The sequence below is a fragment of the Coregonus clupeaformis genome, chromosome 2 (assembly GCF_020615455.1).
Source record: "Coregonus clupeaformis isolate EN_2021a chromosome 2, ASM2061545v1, whole genome shotgun sequence".
NCBI lineage: Eukaryota > Metazoa > Chordata > Actinopteri > Salmoniformes > Salmonidae > Coregonus > Coregonus clupeaformis.
This window is the reverse complement of record NC_059193.1, coordinates 64,519-88,711: the sequence shown is the minus strand read 5'-3', so window position 1 is coordinate 88,711 and position 24,193 is coordinate 64,519. Positions and strand designations below refer to the sequence as shown.

The window sequence follows — 24,193 nt, the reverse complement described above, 5'->3', positions numbered from 1 at the left end:
GAAGAAGAAGAAGAAGAAGAAGGCGGCTCTGTCGTTTTAAGTGTTGACCATAGAGAACGATAGAGGCCTCTAGTGGCCAAAAGGCTATTTATTAGCATGGGGCAGCGCCATCCAGGGCTTCCACCATTTTAATGTAGTCAATTGGGTGGGACTTCCAACTTCATTGGCTGATCCCTCCTGGTGACCGTGTTGGAATCATGTTCAATTGGGTCTCAGGAGGAATCAGCCAATCGTGAAGAAGAAAATGGACTACTTCAAAATGGAGACAGCCTCATGCTTTGAACACACTGACTTCTTTTTGCGCAAAATAGTTTGCAGCATCATCTAGATATGTGTGCAACAAAAGTTCAACATTCACGTTCTGCTACCATTTCTATCAACCCGTTTACACATACAGTTTGAGGCATATGTTCGATAAATCCAACTTATGCACCACACGGAACGCACTGCAACTGCCTCTGCAATGCAATACTGCAAGGCAAACGCAGCGTTCAATTGGAACTGAATGTACTTCTGGTGTTCCAAAAAGAAAACACAGTCGGTGTGTTCGAAGCGTCAATGGGGCTGCTGTCGCAGACGCTATCACAGACGCTAAAATGGCACAGATACAAACATGAGTCCTCTATCTATATCTACCGGGTTGACAGGCTGAATGAAACCAAGGAAGTGACGTAGCCACTGAAGAGCTGGAGGGCATGGACCGATTCTGTTTCTGTATTTACAGAAGTGTTGTAACCGCGTGCGCTTACCGAAAGCCCACGACCTACACGCTGGGTACCGACAACCCGAAGGGGACTAGCCATGACGCCCTTGTCATTGTACTTGTGTAGTCTGTTAAAGAATAAGAAGTTGTTCATTTGCTACAACTCCTTACATACGTACGGAACACCACTACACCTCGGCAACCGGGCGCCGCGGAAGACTCGAGCCGCTCAGTTATGGGAGAGGGATTTCCGTGCAGTGGTCCGTGGTAGGGTCTCCGGGCAGGTGTTGGCGCAACAACCCGGTGCCAAAAATTATGGCGAGGCTACTATGTGTACCAGTTCCGCAAGTGGCCAGGACATGACCAACTGGTTGTGGTCTATTTACAACGAAACCAAAAAACAGACCGAAGGTAGGACATGCATTTGTTGAATTCAGTGTAAACAAGTCTCCAATCCGTGTGGTTGAGGATGCAAAACAAAATTGTCCAATCACTCATTACTCTGTAGCATAGTCCTTTGAAAGAAGTTATGTGACTTTCACTTAGCTAGCTACTGTACCAGGGGTGTCATGTCAATAATAAGTACTTATTGTATATCAGTTATTCTACCAGTTAATAACTGGTACTTATTATTGTAGCTACCACTTACAAGTACTTATTGTACCAGAAACACTGGACATTTCACCTGGTGGTGACTACTGTCAATGTCACCATGTGAAAGGCATCCTGGGCTGTTGTTGACTGACTGAATGGACATAGACTGTGACACTGACATGTTGTTTTGCACAGTGATAGCCTGCTGTCCCTCCCGTAGTCTCTGGAATACGGGCTTTTGAGACACAGCAAATGGACAGTGGACTCATGTGTGTAACATAACATAACAGGGGCAAGGGGTCACCTAGCTCTCGAAAACCCTTATTTTCTGTATGAAGGGTTTTCAGCAGTTACATTCACCCACATTTGGCTCCATGTGAACTACAATTCCAACACTGTGTTTTAACGTTTAGAAAAGTAAATAATCATCACTTTCAAACCGGTTTTCGAAAAGTATGCTGAAATGCCTCTTATCTTTCAAATCAGTGAGAAATAATCTTTAAAATAAAAAATATACACTTACTGAAGTAGTTTTGCACAGATCCACAAGCTGTGTGCCTCCAGTTGACAAACAACACCTCCTCCCCAGTTACGCATACACACAGGTGTTCGGAGCCTATGTCTTCCGTCTGTCCTCCGTAAACAAGCGATGTAACATGAAGATATGGCTATGTGGGAACACAAACCCTAACCATATAAAGGTGTGTAGTAATTTAACCTTTTGTTTTTTGAAAATAATTTCTTGCTGATGTGGAAGATACGTTCCTTATGTTTCCAAAAACGTACCGCAAGTGATGCGTGTTAATGTTTCTAGCAAGCGTCGGGGCTCTTAACAAAACTCTTCCTGTTCAGAAGGTACTATCGTCAATAAAGGTCACAGATTCGTCATGATTCATGTCACTCATCAGTAAGGGCATGGGAAAGACCAAGGCCTGTATTCCTTTTGCAGAGTCAGTGGAAATAGATTTAGCTTACATTGACACAACACAACTATAAAGAAAGCTTGAGCAAGCAATGTAAAAATGGATGTATTCCTCTTCTTTCTCTTTTTCCTTTTTTAGCTCTGATCCCGGTGATATCCAAGAACAGTGTGAACCCCAACACTATCTTTGCCAATAACGAGATGAGTCTGCATGATATAGAGATCTATGGGTTTGACTATGACTACACCCTGGCTTTCTACTCCAGACACCTCCACACCCTCATCTTCAACATCGCACGGGACATCCTCATCCAGGAGCACAGGGTACATAGTCTGGTCCTCCAGTCTAGGCTGAACTCAGATCAGATCTGTAGCAGAGGGGTCTTTAATGTGACAGGGATGAAGAGGTAGAGCAGAGGAACAGTAGCCTGATCCCAGATCTGTTAGTAATGTCTTGACAAGCTTAAGTTAGTTTTCATACCAAGTTTGTGCTGTATTGCCAACTGCTCACCGGGGCCAAGTTTGGCTTGACAATGAATGAGCATAGGAGTTGGCAAGACGGCACAAACTGATCTGGGACCAGAGTCTGTTCCTCTAGCCTGGTGTCACATATATGTTTGTGCTGTCTTACCAATAGGAGTTGGCAAGACAGCAGATACAAAATAGCCAAATATTATGGTCGTTGTCATGCCAAATCTATTTGTGCTGTATAGCCATCTCCTACAGTCATTGTCATGCCAAACTGCCACTGGCGTGACAATAATCATATGATTTGGTAAGAAGGCAGAAACAGCTCCGCTAGTCCTTGGCATGCCAGTTCGGCAGGTTGTCATGCCAGACAATGAATGACCATAGGAGTTGGCAAGACAGCACTAACAAATCTGTGACCAGGCTTCTTTTTCTCTGCTTTTCCTCTTCATCATTGTCACATGAAAGAGCAATCTGCTACAGATACATAATCACCATAGTAACAGAAAGCTGTTTTATTAGGCTATGTAATTCTGTTGTACTTGACAGACCACAGTCAGGCCACGTCTTTGTTCGTAACCTTGACAATTCTCCCCCTCCATTTGATTCAACACTCACTATTTTTCTTCCATAGTGAGATATTCAATTTATGCTGTCAGTGTCACCCTATTAAAGTCGACAAATTATTTTCTCATAGTCGTGGGAAATTCTCTGGAGTCTCTTACATTCTGCCTTTTCAAGGTCTTCTGTGATAACAGTTTTTCCTCAATGATTGAACGACACTGACGTTGTCTTGTGCAGAGTCTTTTGAAAAAGTTATCTCCATTAGTTGATATGAGACATTTGTGTTCCTCTCAAAGCTCTGATAAGATATATTTTCCTTCCTCTTTAGTACCCTGAGGGCCTGCGAAAGTACGAGTACATCCCAAACTTTGTTGTCAGGGGACTGCACTATGACGTCCAAAAGGTGAGCATGGTTGATGTTATAACATGTATAATGGGCAACTGGGCATTTTTATACATGACCCCGGTGGGATGTTAATTACTTAATTAACTCACGAACCAGACCTGTGTGGAAGCACCTGTTTTCAATATGGCTTGCGAAAGTATTCACCCCCCCTTGGCATTTTTTCTATTTTGTTGCCTTACAACCTGGAATTAAAATTGATTTTTGGGGGGTTTGTATCATTTGATTTACACAACATGCCTACCACTTTGAAGATGCAAAATCTTTTTTCTTGTGAAACAAACAAGAAATAAGACAAAAAAACAGAACTTGAGTGTGCATAACTATTGACCCCCCCAAAGTCAATACTTTGTAGAGCCACCTTTTGCAGCAATTACAGCTGCAAGTCTCTTGGGGTATGTCTCTATAAACTTGGCACATCTAGCCACTAGGATCTTTGCCCATTCTTCAAGGCAAAACTGCTCCAGCTCCTTCAAGTTGGATGGGTTCCGCTGGTGTACAGCAATCTTTAAGTCATACCACAGATTCTCAATTGGATTGAGGTCTGGGCTTTGACTAGGCCATTCCAAGACATTTAAATGTTTCCCCTTAAACCACTTGAGTGTTGCTTTACCAGTATGCTTAGGGTCATTGTCCTGTTGAAAGGTGAACCTCAGTCCCAGTCTCAAATCTCTGGAAGACTGAAACAGGTTTCCCTCAAGAATTTCCCTGTATTTAGCGCCATCCATAATTCCTTCAATTCTGACCAGTTTCCCAGTCCCTGCCAATGAAAAACATCCCCGCAGCATGATGCTGCCACCACCATGCTTCACTGTGGGGATGGTGTTCTCGGGGTGATGAGAGGTGTTGGGTTTGCACCAGACATAGCGTTTTCCTTGATGGCCAAAAAGCTAAATTTTAGTCTCATCTGACCAGAGTACCTTCTTCCATATGTTTGGGGAGTCTCCCACAGTCTCTGTGGAGTGTACGGCTTAAAGTGGTCCTATGGACAGATACTCCAATCTCCGCTGTGGAGCTTTGCAGCTCCTTCAGGGTTATATTTGGTCTCTTTGTTGCCTCTCTGATTAACGCCCTCCTTGCCTGGTCCGTGAATTTTGGTGGGCGGCCCTCTCTTGGCAGGTTTGTTGTGGTGCCATATTCTTTCCATTTTGTTAATAATGGATTTAATGGTGCCCCGTGGGATGTTCAACGTTTCAGATATTTTCTTATAACCCAACCCTGATATGTACTTCTCCACAACTTTGTCCCTGACCTGTTTGGAGAGCTCCTTGGTCTTCATGGTGCCGCTTGCTTGGTGGTGCCCCTTGCTTAGTGGTGTTGCAGACTCTGGGGCCTTTCAGAACAGGTGTATATATACTGAGATCATGTGACACTTAGATTGCACACAGGTGGACTTTATTTAACTAATGAAGGTAATTGGTTGCACCAGATCTTATTTAGGGGGCTTCATAGCAAAGGGGGTGAATACATATGCATGCACCACTTTTACGTTATTTATTTTTTAGAATTTTTTGAAACAAGTTATGTCCATTACAGAAATCCAAATCCAAATATATTTAAATTACACGTTGTAATGCTACTAAATAGGAAAAACACCAAGGGGGATGAATACTTTGGCAAGGCACTTTTACAAAATTATGTGAACAACCCTTCAAATTAGTGGATTCAGCTATTTCAGCCACACCCGTTGCTGGCAGGTGTATATAATCGAGCACCCAGCCATGCAATCTCTGTAGACAAACATTGGCAGTAGAATGGCCTTACTGAAGAGCTCAGTGACTTTCAACGTGGCACCATCATAGGATGGCACCTTTCCAACAAGTCAGTTCTGAAATTTTCTGCCCTGCAAGAGCTGCCCCAGTCAATTGTAAGTGCTGTTATTGTGAAGTGGAAGCATCTAGGATCAACAACGGCTCAGCCAGCAAAGTGGTAGGCCACACAAGCTCACAGAGCGGGACCTCCAAGTGCTGAAGCGCGTAGCACATAGAAATTGTCTGTCCTCGGATGCAACACTCACTACCGAGTTCCAAACTGCCTCTGGAAGCAACGTCAGCACAATAACTGTTCGTCAGGAGCTTTATGAAATGGGTTTCCATGGTCGAGCAGCCTCACACAAGCCTAAGATCACCATGCGCAATGCCAAGCATCTGCTGGAGTGGTGTAAAGCTTGCCGCCATTGGACTCAGGAGCAGTGGAAACGCGTTCTCTGGAGTGATGAATCACGCTTCACCCTCTGGCATTCCGACGGCCAAATCTGGGTTTGGCGGATGCCAGGCGAACGCTACCTACCCGAATGCATAGTGCCAACAGTGTGGAAGGACTTGACTGGCCTTCACAGAGCCCTGACCTCAACCCCATCGAACACCTTTGGGATGATTTGGAACGCCGACTGCGAGCCAGGCCTAATCGCCCAACAGTCCCCGCAGCATTGTTCCAACATCTAGTGGAGGCTGTTATAGCAGCAAAGGGGGGACCAACTCCATATTAATGTCCATGATTCTGGAATGAAATGTTTGACGAGCAACTTTTGGTCATGTAGTGTACTTTGTATCCCTCATTTACTGAAGTGTTTCCTTTATTTTGGCAGTTACCTGTAGCTGTTATAAGGCTTTATATCACTGCTTGTGTGAATATTCAATTCTGACAGGTGCCATTTATTTTTCTAATTTGTGTTAATCAATTATTTATTCCAGGCTTTACTGATGAAGATAGATGCCTTTCACTATATCCAGTTGGGAACAGTATACAGGTATGTACTATCAATACTAGCACCGTTTACAATCAATACTTTAACAATCAACACAGTTTTGGATTAAACATGGATGGAGTGCCATATTAGAAGTGTATGGGGCTAGGTACTTCCTTGTTTGAGTGGTTTTTCAAACTTGTGTGTTCTCTTGTCACATGTAGGGGTCTTCACCCGGTGCCAGACAAGGAGGTGATTGCCATGTACGACGGCTGCCATGTTCCTCTGGAGAATATGAGTGACTTTTATGGCAAGGTAGGGCCCATCTCACCTCCTCTACCCTTCCACATTCACTATATACATATCTGCCTCATTTACCGTGATAAACTGACCCCATTACATTTAGCAGCAAGGCCACTCTGTTTATCCCAGTCACTCCGGTCATGAACTATTTTCACCCCTACAGTCAGGCACACGATACTGTAGTATTACGTTTCTACCCTGTGGAGCCCTATTATGGGTAATCATGGAACCCAGAACCAAATCTTACATGTGCTAGCTAACTATATACAAAATGTACTTCTGTGGGCGGACGTGGTAAAAAGACACAGCCTCACGTTAGGGATACACTTCTGTTTTGCATACCCTAGTAACACCTCGCTACACTAGTGTCTATTCCTATCTGATCTTTAATAATTTCCCCTCTCTCCTCCAGAGTTCCCATGGCCACACTATGAAACAGTTCATGGATATCTTCTCCCTTCCAGAGATGAACCTACTGTGCTGTGTTAATGACTACTTTATGAAGCACAACATCGACTACGAGCCTGTCCACCTCTACAAAGACGTCAAGGTAAAGATACCAGAACAGTGGTGTTCCAAAGACACCTTCTTTGGACTGGAACTGCAGCTTGTGGGTGAAACTCATAGGGTCAGTTTCCCAGACACAGGTTAAGCCTAGTTCTGGACTAGTTAGAATCATGTTGAATCTCCTTTCAAAATAGCTTTTAGACCAATTACTGTACCAAAAGGATTTAAAATGAAATGAAGACCAGAGAATGGTCAGATATTTTACCTAATTGTCAAATCAAATCAAATCTTATTTGTCAAATGCGCCGAATACAACAGGTGTAGACCTTACAGTGAAATGCTTACAAGCCCTTAACCAACAATGCAGTTTTAAGAAAGAATACCAATAAAAAAAATCACAAAATAATACAATATAAAATAATACGAAATAAAAGTAAAAATATCAATAGCGAGACTATATACAGGGGGTACCGGTACCGAGTCAATGTGCGGGGGCACCGGTTAGTCGAGATAATTGGGGTAATATGTACATGTAGGTAGAGTTATTAAAGTGACTATGCCTAGATAATAAACAAAGAGTTGCAGGAGTGTAAAAGAGGGGTGGGGGGCAATGCAAATATAGCCATTTGATTAGCCTCCCGAGTGGCGCAGTGGTCTAAGGCTCTGCATCGCAGTGCTAGCTGTGCCACTAGAGATCCTGGTTCGAATCCGTAGCCGTTCGTAGCCGGACGCGACCGGGAGACCCATGGGGCGGCGCACAATTGGCCCAGCGTCGTCCAGGGTAAGGTAGGGAATGGCCGGCAGGGATGTAGCTCAGTTAGAGCATGGCATTTGCAACGCCAGGGTTGTGGATTTGACTCCCACGGGGGGCCAGTATGAAAAAAATAATAAATGTATGCACTCACTAACTGTAAGTCGCTCTGGATAAGAGCATCTGCTAAATGACTAAAATGTAAATGTAAAAAATTAGATGTTCAGGAGTCTTATGGCTTGGGGTAGAAGCTGTTTATAAGCCTCTTGGACGTAGCAAGCTCCGGTACCGCTTGCCATGCGGTAGCAGAGAGAACAGTCTATGACTAGGGTGGCTGGAGTCTTTGACAATTTTTAGGGCCTTCCTCTGACACCGCCTGGTATTGAGGTCCTGGATGGCAGGAAGCTTGGCCCCAGTGATGTACTGGGCGGTACGCACTACCCTCTGTAGTGCCTTGCGGTCGGAGGCCTTGCAGTTGCCATACCAGGCAGTGATGCAACCAGTCAGGATGCTCTCGATGGTGCAGCTGTAGAACCTTTTGAGGATCTGAGGACCCATGCCAAATCTTTTCAGTCTCCTTAGGGGGAATAGGTTTTGTTGTGCCCTCTTCACCACTGTCATGGTGTGGTTGGTGACGTGGACACCAAGGAACTTGAAGATCTCAACCTGCTGAGAATGGGGGCGTGCTCGGTCCTCTTCTTTTTCCTGTAGTCCACAATCATCTCCTTTGTCTTGATCACATTGAGGGAGAGGTTGTTGTCCTGGCACCACACGGCCAGGTCTCTGACCTCCTCCCTATAGGCTGTCTCGTCGTTGTCGGTGATCAGGTCTACCACTGTTGTGTCATCGGCAAACTTAATGATGGTGTTGGAGTTGTGCCTGGCCATGCTGTCATGAGTGAACAGGGAGTACAGGAGGGGACTGAGCACGCACCCCTGAGGGGCCCTTGTGTTGAGGATCTGCGTGGCGGATGTGTTGTTACTTACCCTTACCACCTGGCGGCAGCCCTTCAGGAAGTCCAGGATCCAGTTGCAGAGGGAGGTGTTTAGTCCCAGGGTCCTTAGTGATGAGCTTTGAGGGCACTATAGTGTTGAACGCTGAGCTGTAGTCAATGAATAGCATTCTCACATAGGTGTTCCTTTTGTACAGGTGTGAAAGGGCAGTGTGGAGTGCAATAGAAATTGCATTATCTGTGGATCTGTTGGGGCGGTATGCAAATTGGAGTTCTCTAGGGTTTCTGGGATAATGGTGTTGATGTGTGCATTACCATCCTTTCAAAGCACTTCATGGCTACAGACCTGAGTGCTACGGGTCGGTAGTCATTTAGGCAGGTTACCTTAGTGTTCTTGGGCACAGGGACTATGGTGGTCTGCTTGAAACATGTTGGTATTACAGACTCAGACAGGGAGAGGTTTAAGATGTCCGTGAAGACACTTGCCAGTTGGTCAGCGGATGCTTGGAGTACACGTCCTGGTAATCCGTCTGGCCCTGCGGCCTTGTGAATGTTGACATGTTTAAAGGTTTTACTCACATCGGCTATGGAGAGCGTGATCACACAGTCATCTGGAACAGCTGATGCTCTCATGCATGTTTCAGTGTTACTTGCCTCGAAGCGAGCATGGAAGTAATTTAGCTCGTCTGGTAGGCTCGTGTCACTGGGCAGCCCGCGGCTATGCTTCCCTTTGTAGTGGAGCTCTAAACCTGTGGAAATTCCCATAGGAACACAGCCATTTTAAAAGTGCAGGGCTTGGGCAACGTGCCATGCCTTCATTTTTAGTCTTACAGGAATTATATACTACTGTACATATGAGAAGAAAGCAGAAGTCTCTACCTATCCTTTGATGTAAATATCCCCTGTCTTATTCCCAGTTCGTCCACTAGTTAGCAGTTGCATCTGGTTTGGGTAGTCAGTCGCTGTGCCAAAATGGCTGAACGGATTTTCAAGCCTGACATGACCGTAGCAGTCAGGGCTTTGAAGCTATATCGTTAAAAAAAATAAGACACAGACAGATGAGGACATTTCTAACTTCTTCTCCCATTCAAGGATTCGTACGACATTGCCAGCAGTAAGATTTGAGTTCCATTTCCAAAAGGACAAGGACTGTAGCTTTCAAATGATATGTCACTTTCTATTTTCTGGTACCGGGTCCAAAACAACCACTCAGAGTTTAACATGTTAAAACAGCTAAAGAGTTCAATGGCTGTGAAGGGAGAAAACTGAGGATGGATCAACATCATTGTAGTTACTCCACAATTATGACCTAAATGACGGCGTGAAAAGAAGAGTAAAAATATTCCAAAACAAGGCACTAAAGTAATACTGCAAATAAACATGGCAAAGGAATACACTTTTTGGCTTAAATGCAAAGCCTCATTTATTTAATTTATGCACAGCCTTATTTATCCAACACAACACATCACTGAGTAACTGCCTCCATATTTTCAAGCATGGTGGTTACTGCATCATGGTATTGGTATGCTTGACATCGGCAAAGACTGGAGAGTCTTTCAGGATAAAAGAGAAATGGGATGGAGCTCAGCACAGGCAAAATCCTTGAGGAAAACCTGCTTCAGTCTGCTTTACACCAGACACTGGGAGAGGAATTCAACTTTCAGCAGGACAATAACCTTCAACACAAAGCCAAATGTACACTCAGTTGCTTACCAAGAAGACAGTGAAGATCCTAAGTAGCCAAGTTAGTTTTGACTTAAATCTGCTTGAAAATCTATGGCAAGACTTGAAAATTGTTGTCTAGCCATGATCCCCAACACCTTGACAGAGCTTGAAGAATTTGACATTAATAATGGATAAAAATTGCACAATCCAGGTCTGCAAAGCTCTTAGGCCTTGTTTAGACTTGGCAGTTCATGCAGCTTTAATATTCTGATCATAGAGTTCTGATCATGGAATAACGAACGCTTCATGCATCTACACCTATATTTAAATGTGTCTACTGTGTCCACAGTGTGTCCGGATTCCCTTTTCCCGCGCTATATTCAAATGCCAGTATGCATTCTACAAATGGTGAAATAGGCAAAATATTAAAATAACACAACAACAACTGATGGCAGTCGCTAACTAGCCAGCTAACCTCTGTAGCTAGCCAGCAAGCTAGCAAGCAATGCTAAAGGGATTGCAAACGGGTTAACACAACTCTATTTTTTCTAAATATTAGTTCGCTGGCTTGCATTTGAGGCCAGCAAACACGTTCCTCACACGCTAGGAACATATTTCCTCCAACGTTATAATGAAAAGGTGCCTCTAGGTCCCAAAACACAAGTTTTCTGGAGACTTGTGGGATGAGTACTGATGACATCGCCCACTGTATGCGCTTTCGGTAGCCTGATTGCATCCAGACTGAGGAGAAATCCGCACACAATGCATCCCTGACCACCTCTTGAAGTGGTCAGCCAGATCTGAACGCAATCAGAACACAAAGCGACTTCTGTGCATCTAGACCCGTCTTTTAAATGCGATCTTCGTATTCTGATAGCAGAAGTTGCATGTAAGTGTCAAGTGTAGACACGACCTTAGAGACTTACCCAAGAAGACTTACAGCTGTAATTGCTGACAAAGGTGTTTCTATGTATAGACTTGGGGTGAATACTTATCTAATCAAGATATAACGGTTTTATTTTTCATTAATAATAAAAAAGTTAGAACTGTACTTTTTGTTTTGTAGATAAAAATTCAAAAACTGAATTAAATTAATTTAAATCCTACTTTGTAACGCAACAAAATGTGAACAAATCCAAGGGGGGTGACTACTTATGATACCCACTGTATATGTGTTTATAATAATGCCTTGTTGTGATCATTGGTTGTGATGCTGCTGTTATTATTGTGTGCTCAGTGACAAATTTGAAGCTTAATTTTAGTTTTTGAAAATGGCAGTCTAATTTTAGAGGCGCCTGCCAACACCATCTGTGTTTGTCTCTTTCTGGTCTCTGGTGGCTCTCTACCTGCCTCTTCACAGGGAGACAGGAGTGAAATTAGTGCAGTGGTGTGTTTGTTCCTATGAGGACTGGTACCTGCTCAGTTTCACTCTGCAGCAACGTCTGTGACAGATCAGTTTGATCATGATGAAATTCTGGCTTCATGCTCGCTAATATATCTAGCTAGATTAAGCACGTTCTCAAGTTTCACTTTTTCACAGAGTGAAGGACACCACTACTCCCCCATGCATTCCCCTGTCCTCTCCCCCTTCTCTCCTCACTCCCCTCCCCTGACCCCACTCCCCTGCTCTACCCTCTCGACCCCCTTCCTATTCCCTCTCTTTGCTCCTGTCCCCTATTTTTACTCCAACCCCCCTTCCTCCTCTCCTGTTCTCCCTCCTCTCCCCACACTTCATCCACACACCGTTTTACCACAGGATGATTAACCCTGTCCCTCGTCTCTTGACTTTCCATGAGTCATTGTTGAGAGGGGTCCTTCAGCCCAGTGGTGGTAATACAACTTGAAACATTAACTTTGCCTGTCTGTCAGTGTGAAACCTTGTCTGGGTGCATTAGTTCTGAAGCACAGGAAGGGCGCACACACACACACACACACACACACACAGGGCCATTCAGGAGATGTGGTTGGAAACTTTTGGTCTTACTTTTGGTCAATTAGCCTATCAGGCTCCAGAGCATCGAAGCTGTACTCCTGAGTGGTGCAGTGGTCTAAGGCACTAGCAGTGCTAACTGTGCCACTAGAGATCCTGGTTCGAATCCAGGCTCTGTCGCAGCCGGCCGCGACCGGGAGACTCATGGGCGGCGCACAATTGGCCCAGCGTCGTCCAGGGTAGGGGAGGGAATGGCCGGCAGGGATGTAGCTCAGTTGATAGAGCATGGCGTTTGCAATGCCAGGGTTGTGGGTTCGATTCCCACGGGGGGCCAGTATAAAAAAATATATATATATGTATTCACTAACTGTAAGTCGCTCTGGATAAGAGCGTCTGCTAAATGACTAAAATGTAAATGTAAATCTATGTAGCAAGTAGCAACCTTCAAGATGCAATAGGCTTTAATTTGTATTCGGTGATGCACACCAGTCAAATTAAGGCTACAGTGCCTTCAGAAAGTATTCATACCCCTTGACTTATTCCCTGTTTAGATTTAAAAAATAATAATTCTCACCCATCTACACATACTACCCCATAATGACAAAGTGAATTCATGTTTTTAGACATTTTTGCAAATCCTAGAGGAAAACCTGGTTCAGTCTGCTTTCCACCAGACACTGGGAGATGAATTCACCTTTCAGCAGGACAATAACCTAAAACACAAGTCCAAATCTACGCTGGAGTTGCTTACCAAGAAGACAGTGAATGTTCCTGTGGCCGAGTTACAGTTTTGACATAAATCTCCTTGAAAATCAATGGCAAGACCTGAAAATGGTTGTCTAGCAATGGTCAACAACCAATTTAACAGAGCTTGAAGAATTTAGAAAAGAATAATGGGCAAATGTTGTACAATCCAGGTGTGGAAAGCTCTTAGACTTACCCAGAAAAACTCACAGCTGTAATCGCTGCCAAAGATGCTCTACAATGTATTGACTCAGGGGTGTGAATACTTATGTAAATTAAATATTTCTGTATTTCATTTTCAATGCATTTGTAAAAACATGTTCGCTTTGTCATTATGGGGTATTGTGTTTAGATGGGTGAGAAATCTATTTAATCAATTTTGAAATCAGGGTGTTACACAACAAAATTGGGAATAAGTCAAGGGGTATGAATACTTTCTGGAGGCACTGTATACATTTTAAAAAACCATTTTCCATTCTAAAAATTATGAAAAAGCAAAGGCTTTGATAGAAATGGGGTCTTAGAAAACATCTCTTAAAAGCTATTAGAAATACATCAAAACACAATGTTGAAGAAAAGACCCCTCCCAACCAATATTAATAAACATTTATATTTAGTTTTGCATAAATTATTTTGCCAACTGTAAGTTTAAGAAATATTGCCTAGTATCTTGTCATTCTTTTAACAAAAACCCACATATCTTTAAGATATATTCTAATTGTGACCGACTACCTCTTTTTGGTCTTATGTTACAACATTTGAAATTGTGTTTTCTACATTGGATAAAAGTACTGACTCAGAGCTTCAAAATTGTATACAATGCACTGCAGTTGAGGAACAATTGGAAAGTAATGCTGCTTTGAAAGTTGATAAACGTGTAACCTGACTTTTGAGAACCATTCCTTGAATGTTTTGGTACACCTACTAGAGAGCTCTTCTTTGTTCACACCCATTCAGCATCGTTCACACCCTCTTAAGCCTTAACCCCACCCATCTCTTTAAGGATTCACATGTGAGGCCATGTGCAATGTGCTAAACATAGTGATTGTTGCTGAGCTTTCGGTCAGTTGACCTTAATCAGAGCATCTAAAAGTGGTAAAAGTAGTAGCCTACAATAAGGAAAAATTCCAGATAAAAATACATTTGATCTAGTCTTTGGCCTATATCCTAATCTGACTTTGGTGCAGGTCATGTTGTTCTTCACATTACTATCTCTGGTAAACACACACTATATCAAATCAAGGTTGATTTGTCACATGCACAGGAGACAGAAGGTGTAAACGGTACAGTGAAATGGTAAAAATAATTAGAGAAAGTAGAGAAAGATACTGGTGATAGATGAAGTAGTTACATGCATACCATCAGGGGTAAACTGACTGAGCAGAAGGATAAAAACATCAATCGGAGCAGAAACGTGTGTGTGAGGAGAGAGTCATGTGAATGTGCATAGAGGCAGTGCAGATAGGGAATCTATATTCAGAGTGCCTGTTTCTGACCTGCCCTTGACATTGGTGCAGGGCATGTGATGTCCATGGCCTCTTCGTCGCAAAACTCCCTGATCTTCTCAAAAAGATGAGTTTGTCTAGTTGTGTCCAGTCCAGGTGGTGCTTGTATATGCAGACCATCTCTGGGAGGAAGAACGCAACAACACCAGGCTCCAGAGCATCGAAGCTGGAAAACAGGAAAATAGTCAAAAAAATAGACAAGACATTTCAACCTTGCATAACATCAATTCACCTTCCAAGTTTAGATAAGACCATACAATGCAATGGAAATGATATTCACCTGATGTGCTGGTACTGCTTGATTTGTAGCAGCGGCCTGAAGTACAGAGTCAGGTGTATTTGTATTTATTAGAGATCCAAACACATTTAGGCACTTACATCACACATAAAATAAAATATAAAACAGTACATCATATAACATTATTACACCACTACATACAGTTGAAGTCGGAAGTTTACATACACCTTAGCCAAATACATTTAAACTCAGTTTTTCACAATTCCTGACATTTAATCCTAGTAAAAATTCCCTGTCTTAGGTCAGTTAGGATCACCACTTTATTTTAAGAATGTGAAACATCATAATAATAGTAGAGAGAATTATTTATTTCAGCTTTTATTTCTTTCATCACATTCCCAGTGGGTCAGAAGTTTTCATACACTCAATTAGTATTTGGTAGCGTTGCCTTTAAATAGTTTAACTTGGGTCAAACGTTTCGGGTAGCCTTCCACAAGCTTCCCACAATAGGTTGGGTGAATTTTGGCCCATTCCTCCTGACAGAGCTGGTGTAACTGAGTCAGGTTTGTAGGCCTCCTTGCTCGCACACGCTTTTTCAGTTCTGCCCACACATTTTCTATAGGATTGAGGTCATGGCTTTGTGATGGCCACTCCAATACCGTGACTTTGTTGTCCGTAAGCCATTTTGCCACAACTTTGGAAGTATGCTTAGGGTCATTGTCCATTTGGAAGACCCATTTGCGACCAAGCTTTAACTTCCTGACTGATGTCTTGAGATGTTGCTTCAATATATCCACATAATTTTCCTTCCTCATGATGCCATCTATTTTGTGAAGTGCACCAGTCCCTCCTGCAGCAAAGCACCCCCACAGCATGATGCTGCCACCCACGTGCTTCACGGTTGGGATGGTGTTCTTCGGCTTGCATGCGGTTTGTTAACAAGAAATTTGTGGAGTGTTTGAAAAACGAGTTTTAATGACTCCAACCTAAGTGTATGTAAACTTCCGACTTCAACTGTATCTACAAACAAACTGTATAATACCACCATACAACAATATTACAATGTACGTGTTTGTGTGGGGTGCGTGTGCTAGCGGTTGTGTGCGTAGGCGTGTATCTGTACTTGTGTGTGTGTGTGTCTCTTCACAGTACCCGGTGTTCCATAAGGTTTATTTTTATCTGTTTAAAAAAAAATCTGATTCTACTGCTTGCATCAGTTACCTGATGTGAAATAGGGTCTCATGTAGTCATCGCTCTATGTAGTGCTGTGCACCTCCCATAGTCTGTTCTGGACTTTGGGATTGTGAAGAGACCTCTGGTGGCATGTCTTGTGGGGTATGCATGGGTGTCCGAGCTGTGTGCTAGTAGTTTAAAAAAACAGCTCGGAGCATTCAGCTTGTCAACACTTCTTACAAAAACAAGTAGTGATGAAGTCAATCTCTCCTCCACTTTGAGCCATGCGAGACTAACATGCATATTATTAATGTTAGCTCTCCATGTACATTTGAGGTCCAGCCGTGCTGCCCTGTTCTGAGCCAATTGTAATTTTCCTAAGTCCCCCCACACAACTGAACAGTAGTCCAGGTGCGACAAAACTAGGGCCTGTAGGACCTGCCTTGTTGATAATGTTGTTAAGAAGGCAGAGTAGCACTTTATTATGAACAGACTGCTTCTCATCTTAGCTACTGTTGTATCAACATGTTTTGACCATGACAGTTTACAATCCAGGGTTACTCCAAGCAGTTTAGCCACGTCAACTTGCTCAATTTCCACATCATTCACTACAAGATTTAGTTGCGGTTTAGTGAATGATTTGTCCCAAATACAACTTATTCCTTGCCACCCATTCTGATACTAACTGCAGCTCTTTGTTAAGTGTTGCAGTCATTTCAGTTGCTGTAGTAGCTGACGTGTATAGTGCTGAGTCATCCGCATACATAGACACACTGGCTTTACTCAAAGCCAGTGGCATATCGTTAGTAAAGATTGAAAAAGTAAGGGGCCTAGACAGGAATTCCTGATTCTACCTGGATTATGTTAGAGAGGCTTCCATTAAAGAACACCCTCTGTGTTCTGTTAGACAGGTAACTCTTTATCCACAATATAGCAGGAGGTGTAAAGCCATAACACAAGTTTTTCCAGCAGCAGACTATGATCGAAAATGTCAAAACCGCACTTAAGTCTAACAAAACAGCCACCACAATCTTTTTATCATCAATTTGTCTCTGCCAGTCATTTGTGTAAGTGCTATGCTTGTTGAATGTCCTTCCCTATAAGCGTGCTGAAAGTCTGTTGTCAATTTGTTTACTTTAAAATAGCGCTGTATCTGGTCAAACACAATTTTTTCCAAAAGTGTACGTAGGGTTGGTAACAGGCTGATTGGTTGGCTATTTGAGCCAGTAAAGGGGGCTTTGCTATTCTCGTAGGCTTAGATTGAAGATATGGCAAATAGGAGTGGCAATATTGTCCGCTATTATCCTCAGTCATTTTCCATCCAAGTTGTCAGACCCCAGGGGCTTATCATTGTTGTTAGAGAATAATAACTTTTTCACCTCTTCCACACTCACCTTACAGAATTCAAAATTACAATGCTTGTCTTTCATAATTTGGTTAGTTATGATTGGATGTGTAGTGTCGGCGTTTGTTGCTGGCATGTCACGCCTAAGTTTGCTCATCTTACCAATGAAAAAGTCATTAAAGTAGTTAGCAATATCAGTGGGCTTTGTGATGAATGAGCCATCTGATTCAATGAATGATGGAGCTGAGTTTGCCTTTTTGCCCAAAATGTCATTTAAGGTGCTCCGTAGCTTTTTACTATAATTCTTTATATCTTTTATCTTTGTTTCATAGTATAGTTACTACTTTTTATTCAGTTTAGTCACATGATTTCTCTATTTATAGTACGTTTGCCAATTGGGTGTGCTACCAGACTTATTTGCCATACCTTTTGCCTCATCCCTCTCAAATCAAATTGTATTTGCTACATGTGCTGAATACAACAGGTGTAAACCTTACAGTGAAATGGTTACTTGTAAGCCCTTAACCAACAATGCAGTTTTAAGAAAAATAAGTGTTAAGTAAAAAATAGATAAGTAAAATATAACAAATAATTCAAGAGCAGCAGTAAAATAAAATAACAGTAGGGAGGCTATATACAAGGGGTACCGGTACAGAGTCAATGTGCGGGGGTACAGGTTAGTCGAGGTAATTGAGGTAATATGTACATGTGGGTAGAGTTTTGAGGGCCTTCCTCTGACACCGCCTGGTATAGAGGTCCTGGATGGCAAGAAGCTTGGCCCCAGTGATGTACTGGGCTGTACACACTTCCCTCTGTAGTGTCTTGCGGTCGGAGGCCGAGCAGTTGTCAACCAGGCAGTGATGCAACCAGTCAGGATGCTCTCAACCATTAACATTTTTTAATTCCTCATCAATCCAATGGGATTTAACCGTTTTTACAGTCATTTTCTTAATGGGTGCATGCTTATTAGTAACTGGAATAAGCAATTTCATGTGTCAAGTGCAGCATCTGGTTGCTCCTCATTACACACCACACACCAGCAAATGTTCTTTACATCATCAACATAAGAATCACATAAGAATCACTACAAAACTTATTGTATGACCTCTTATACACTATATTAGGCCCAGCCTTTGGAACTTTGGTTTTAATATGGATATGGCTACTATATTGTGATCACTACATCGGATGGATTTGGATACTGCTTTAAAGCAAATTTCCGCAGCATTAGTAAAGATGTGATCAATACATGTTGATGATTTCATTCCTGTGCTGTTTGTATATACCCTGGTAGGTTGACAGATAACCTGAACCAGGTTGCAGGCACTGGTTACAGTTTGAAGCTTTTTCTTGAATGGGCAGCTTGATGAAAGCCAGTCAATATTGAAATCACCCAGAAAATATACCTCTCTGTTGATATCAGATATATTATCAAATATTTCTGTCACGTTCGTTCAATGACGGGGCAGACCAAGGCGCAGCGTGATATGCGTACATGTTTATTGAACTGATAAACACACGAAAAAACAAGAAACGAAACGTGAAGTCCAAGGTAGCACACACAACATACCTTACACGGAACAAGATCCCACAACTAGACAGTGCCAATAGGCTGCCTAAGTATGGTCCCCAATCAGAGACAACGAGCGACAGCTGCCTCTGATTGGGAACCACACCGGCCAACATAGATCCACACATGCTAGATCGACAACATAGAATAAACACAACAAAGAATATACACACCCTGACTCAACATATTCGAGTCCCCTGAGTCAGGGCGTGACAATTTCACACATATTATCCAGGGTTGGACCAAGTTTCCATCCTCCATCGTTAAGACAGTGGAATAATAAAATACATTATTTAAATATAGATTTTTTTTTTGCTACAGATAGAATTAAAATACAACAATTTGAAGCCATATGGAATAAAGTATTACAAATCCTAGAAACATCCAGAAGATGTTGTTTTATTATGAGAGAAAACAAGATGGGTATGGATACTGTGAGAACAGGTAGGTTTGAGCAACTATGATGTCATTAATGTTTTTTGAAATGTATGTCTGAGTTGATGTTTTGTCTTTATTTGTCTTTTTTCTTTATGTTGAAGGTTGGGCATTAAGTCCCAGCCAACGTCATGTCTAGTTTAGTGGATCCATATCTGTGAAATGTTAAGGTGTCTAATTTCTTTTGTCTATGTCTATTGTCTCAAAAACAAAATAAAAGTGTCCCCCCAAAATTGTGTCATTGGTAACAGAATTACCAAAAAATCTGTAACAGAAAGACTGCAACTGAACTTGTTACAATGGGAATTCATAGTAGGCACAAACCACAGTTTGGTCACCTGCTACGGTCCTCCCTTCCTCTGGCATACTGTGATGTTCAGCTCAATGTTTTCTTTCTCTTTCTGTCGCATGGTGGGCAAAGCAAGAGTGTGAAAACAGTCTGGAAAACCCCTCCCTCTCTCTCTCCACCCTCTCTCCAGTTAATGTCATTTCTCTTACTGACACCTACCCATGAGCCCCCTCTCTTACCATTTACTGTAACCAGCCCTCTCTCCCACTGAGCACCAACCGACACCGGACGTCCATGGACATTGAAAAGTAGTTGATCTGAACCAATCAACGTCTGTTTCACAAGTTTGGACACCACAGTAAAGAAAAGTAGAGTAGAGTTTAGTACAGTAGAGCACACTAGAGTACAGTATAATTTACTGTACTGAACTCTACTGTACTGAACTATACTGTACTGAACTCTACTGTGCGGTACTGTGATGTCTATGATTGGTACAGATTTGATCCAGTCCGGACCAACCAAATTTGGTCTTGTTTGGTTGCGGAGCTCATTAGAATAATAGCCAGTGTGTAGAATAATACCCAAACATGCAAAATAGGATATTACATTTTTTCTACCTTTTGTGTACCTATTCAGGATACATCACCATGAGGAGAATGATATTCATAATTATGCATTTCTGTATAGTACAGATCAGGGACCAATGATGTCATTCTGTTACCATCATTCTGTTACCGGATGTTAATCCACTTCTCTTACTGTAGCTCAATAACCAAAATATATTTTTTTCAAACTCAAGGTGTCGTATCATAGATGACACCCTATTCTTTCTGCAGACATCTTTGAATCTTAATTCGGAGTAGATGTTTAAGGGTTTTTTGAAAAATATGGTCACATAAAAAACGTATGGAGATTTTACTGTCATTCTGTTACCAAACTTTACATCTGCACTGTTGTTCGAGTAAATTTGTTTTTGTAAAATATTCTGTGGAAATTGTTAAAAGTAGTCCTTGTGAGGGACCTCCCAAGTGGCGCAGTGGTCTAAGGCATCGTAGGTCTAGCTGTGACACTAGAGATCCTGGTTCGAGTCCAGGCTCTTTCGCAGCCGGAGACCCATGGGGCGGCGCACAATTGGCCCAGCGTCGTCCAGGTTAGGGGAGGGTTTGGCCGGCAGGGATGTTCTTGTCCCATCGCGCACTAGCGACTCCTATGGCGGGTCAGGCACAGGGCATGCTACACGGTCCCAGTTGTACGTTGTTTCCTCCGACACATTGGTGCGGCTGGCTTCCGGGTTAAGCAGGCTTTGTGTCAAGAAGCAGTGTGTTTCGGAGGACCTTCGCCTCTCCTGTATCCCTACGGGAGTTGCAGAGATGGGACAAGACTGTAACTACCAGTTGGATACCACGAAAAAACTAACAATGTGCATAGAGTTGTATGGTTTGTTTAACTTTGCAATCAATGGTTTTTATTTGGCATAGTTTTGTGGAAAATTGGGAGTCTCAGCGTCATTCTTTTACCATGGAATTGCCTGTTTTAAAGATAAAGAAAAAATAAGACGCAATTCAAACCCAGAGGCTGTTGGTACAATTTATTTGCTACGTTCATAACGTTTTCCAGGTCGGTACTATTGATAAGGAGTAGTATGAATTGTATTAATCTTTCTGTCTCCTTTACATTGTGTCTGTGAGTCCCTCTCACAGTTTGTGAAGTGCTATATTTTGTGAAAAAGATTCCTACTGCCACAAAATACAACCAAATCAATTCAAATGTTATTTGCCACATGCGCCGAATACAACAGGTGTAGACCTTACAGTGAAATGCTTACGTACAAGCCCTTAACCAACAATGCAGTTTTAAGAAAAATAAAGTGTTAAGTAAAAAATGAAAATAGCAAATAATTAAAGACCATTGTAACATCTCATCCTCTCTCTGTGTTGACAGGCAGCTATAGGAGATGTCCATGTGAAGGGTATTATGTATCGAGCTGTGGAGGCAGACATGGGTAAGGATAACAATGATCTCTCGTTGTTCTCTAAAATACTTACTGTATGATCATGGGAGTGAGGGGAGTGTATGCTCTGATTTGGGCAACCCAGTCGCTAATGTTATATGTAGTATCTTTACAAATTATCTCAGGTGTTTGTGCTACTGTGCATGAATGTCTGTGAGAATGGTGAGGAGAGTTCTACATCAAGGTCATTGCTCGTATCTTCAAAGAGATTACTATGAAATATTATTATTGTAGTTCCTAGAAATAATGTATTTTCTGTAGACAATTGCAATTGTCAAATCAAATTTTATTTGTCACATGCGCTGAATACAACAGGTGTAGACCTTACAGTGAAATGCTTACTTACAAGCCCTTAACCAACAATGCAGTTTTAAGAAAGAATACCCCCCCAAAATCACAAAAAAATACAATATAAAATAATACGAAATAAAAGTAACAAATAATTAAAGAGCAGCAGTAAAAAGAACAATAGCGAGGCTATATACAGGGGGTACCGGTACCGAGTCAATGTGCGGGGGCACCGGTTAGTCGAGGTAATTGAGGTAATATGTACATGTAGGTAAAGATATTAAAGTGACTATGCATAGATAATAAACAGAGAGTAGCAGCAGCAGCGGGGGGGCAATGCAAATAGTCTGGGTAACCATTTGATGTTCAGGAGTCTTATGGCTTGGGGGTAGAAGCTGTTTTAGAAGCCTCTTGGACCTAGACTTGGCGCTTGAACAGTCTATGACTAGGGTAGCTGGAGTCTTTGACAATTCTTAGGGCCTTCATGTTGGTATTACATTTACATTTTAGTCATTTAGCGGACGCTTTTTTCATATTACAGGCTCAGACAGGGAGAGGTTGAATATATCAGTGAAGACACTTGCCAGTTGGTCAGCGCATGTACACGTCCTGGTAATCCGTCTGCCTCGAAGCGAGCATAGAAGTAATTTAGCTCGTCTGGTAGGCTTGTGTCACTGGGCAGCTCGTAGCTGTGCTTCCCTTTGTAGTCTGTAATAGTTTGCAAGCCCTGCCACATCCGACAAGCGTCGGAGCCAGTGTAGTACGATTCAATCTTAGTCCTGTATTGACGCTTTGCCTGTTTGATGGTTCGTCGGAGGGCATAGCGGGATTTCTTATAAGCTTCCGGGTTAGAGTCCCGCTCCTTGAAAGCGGCAACCCTTTAGCTCAGTGCGGATGTTGCCTGTAATCCATGGCTTCTGGTTGGGGTATGTACGTACAGTCACTGTGGGGACGATGTCATCGATGCACTTATTGATGAAGCCAGTGACTGATGCGGTGTACTCCTCAATGCCATCGGAAGAATCCCGGAACATATTCCAGTCTGTGCTAGCAAAACAGTCCTGTAGCTTAGCATCTGCTTCATCTGACCACTTTTTTATTGACCGAGTTTTCACTTGTAAGCAGGAATCAGGAGGATATAATTAAGGTCAGATTTGCCAATTGAGGGCGAGGGAGAGCTTTGTACGTGTCTCTCTGTGTGGAGTAAAGGTGGTCTAGAGTTTTTTTTCCCTCTGGTTGCACATTTAACATGCTGGTAGAAGTTAGGTAAAACAGATTTAAGTTTCCCTGCATTAAAGTCCCCAGCCACTAGGAGCGCCGCCTCTGGATGAGCGTTTTCCTGTTTGCTTATGGCCGTATACAGTTCATTGAGTGCGGTCTTAGTGACAGCTACGAAGAATATAGATAAAAACTCTCTTGGTAGATAGTGTGGTCTACAGCTTATCATGAGATACTCTACCTCAGGCGAGCAAAACCTCGAGACTTCCTTAGATATCATGCACCAGCTGTTGTTTACAAATATACGTAGACCGCCACCCCTTGTCGTACCAGAGGCTGCTGTTCTATCCTGCTGATACAGTGTATAACCCGCCAGCTGTATGTTATTCAGTGTAGGTCAGTTTGCACTGACAGTGTAGCTCAGTTAGCACTGTATTTTCACTACTCCCCTGTATCTTTCTCTCCCTTTCATTTCTCTCTCTGTCTCTCTGTCCGTCTGTAGAGAACTATATTTCCTATGGGGAACAGACTCACGCTGTGTTGAAGAAGCTCTATGAGGATGGCAAGAAGATGTTCCTCATCACCAACAGCCCCTTTGACTTTGTGTAAGTGTCAACTGTCAACCTGTGTTCAGGCGTCCTGTGGTCCTGTGTGGCTCAGTTGGTAAGACCTTGGCAATGTCGTGGGTTCAAGTTCTGAAGATATCACATACCATACAAAAATGTTTTATCACTGTACTGTAAGTCACTCTGAGATTTCCGTCAGTACTGAGCTAGGCTTTACAACCACAACATTTGTTAGATTCAAATGGAGGCTTGACCCAAAGCCACTGGTCTAAATCAAAGAGCTTACATCACCTACTCATGTCATGGTTACAGGAATGTTAGCTACATTCAGGCCTCACTGTGATGAAATGCAGTGGCCTGAAA

The 24,193-nt window shown here is 42.6% G+C and overlaps 1 protein-coding gene across 1 annotated transcript in view; it reads left to right on the top strand.

Moving 5' to 3' along the window:
- Window positions 1–668: 668 nt before the first annotated feature.
- The window catches only part of LOC121577089 (5'-nucleotidase domain-containing protein 3), a 29,719-nt gene continuing 6,194 nt past the window's right edge, over window positions 669–24,193 (top strand). The window contains exons 1-8 of the mRNA XM_041890860.2: window positions 669–1,114; window positions 2,359–2,543; window positions 3,580–3,654; window positions 6,348–6,403; window positions 6,565–6,655; window positions 7,056–7,193; window positions 21,689–21,749; window positions 23,767–23,869. Coding sequence (XP_041746794.1) covers window positions 802–1,114; window positions 2,359–2,543; window positions 3,580–3,654; window positions 6,348–6,403; window positions 6,565–6,655; window positions 7,056–7,193; window positions 21,689–21,749; window positions 23,767–23,869 — 1,022 coding nt within the window. The 5' untranslated portion in view covers window positions 669–801. The remainder of the gene's footprint in view (window positions 1,115–2,358; window positions 2,544–3,579; window positions 3,655–6,347; window positions 6,404–6,564; window positions 6,656–7,055; window positions 7,194–21,688; window positions 21,750–23,766; window positions 23,870–24,193) is intronic.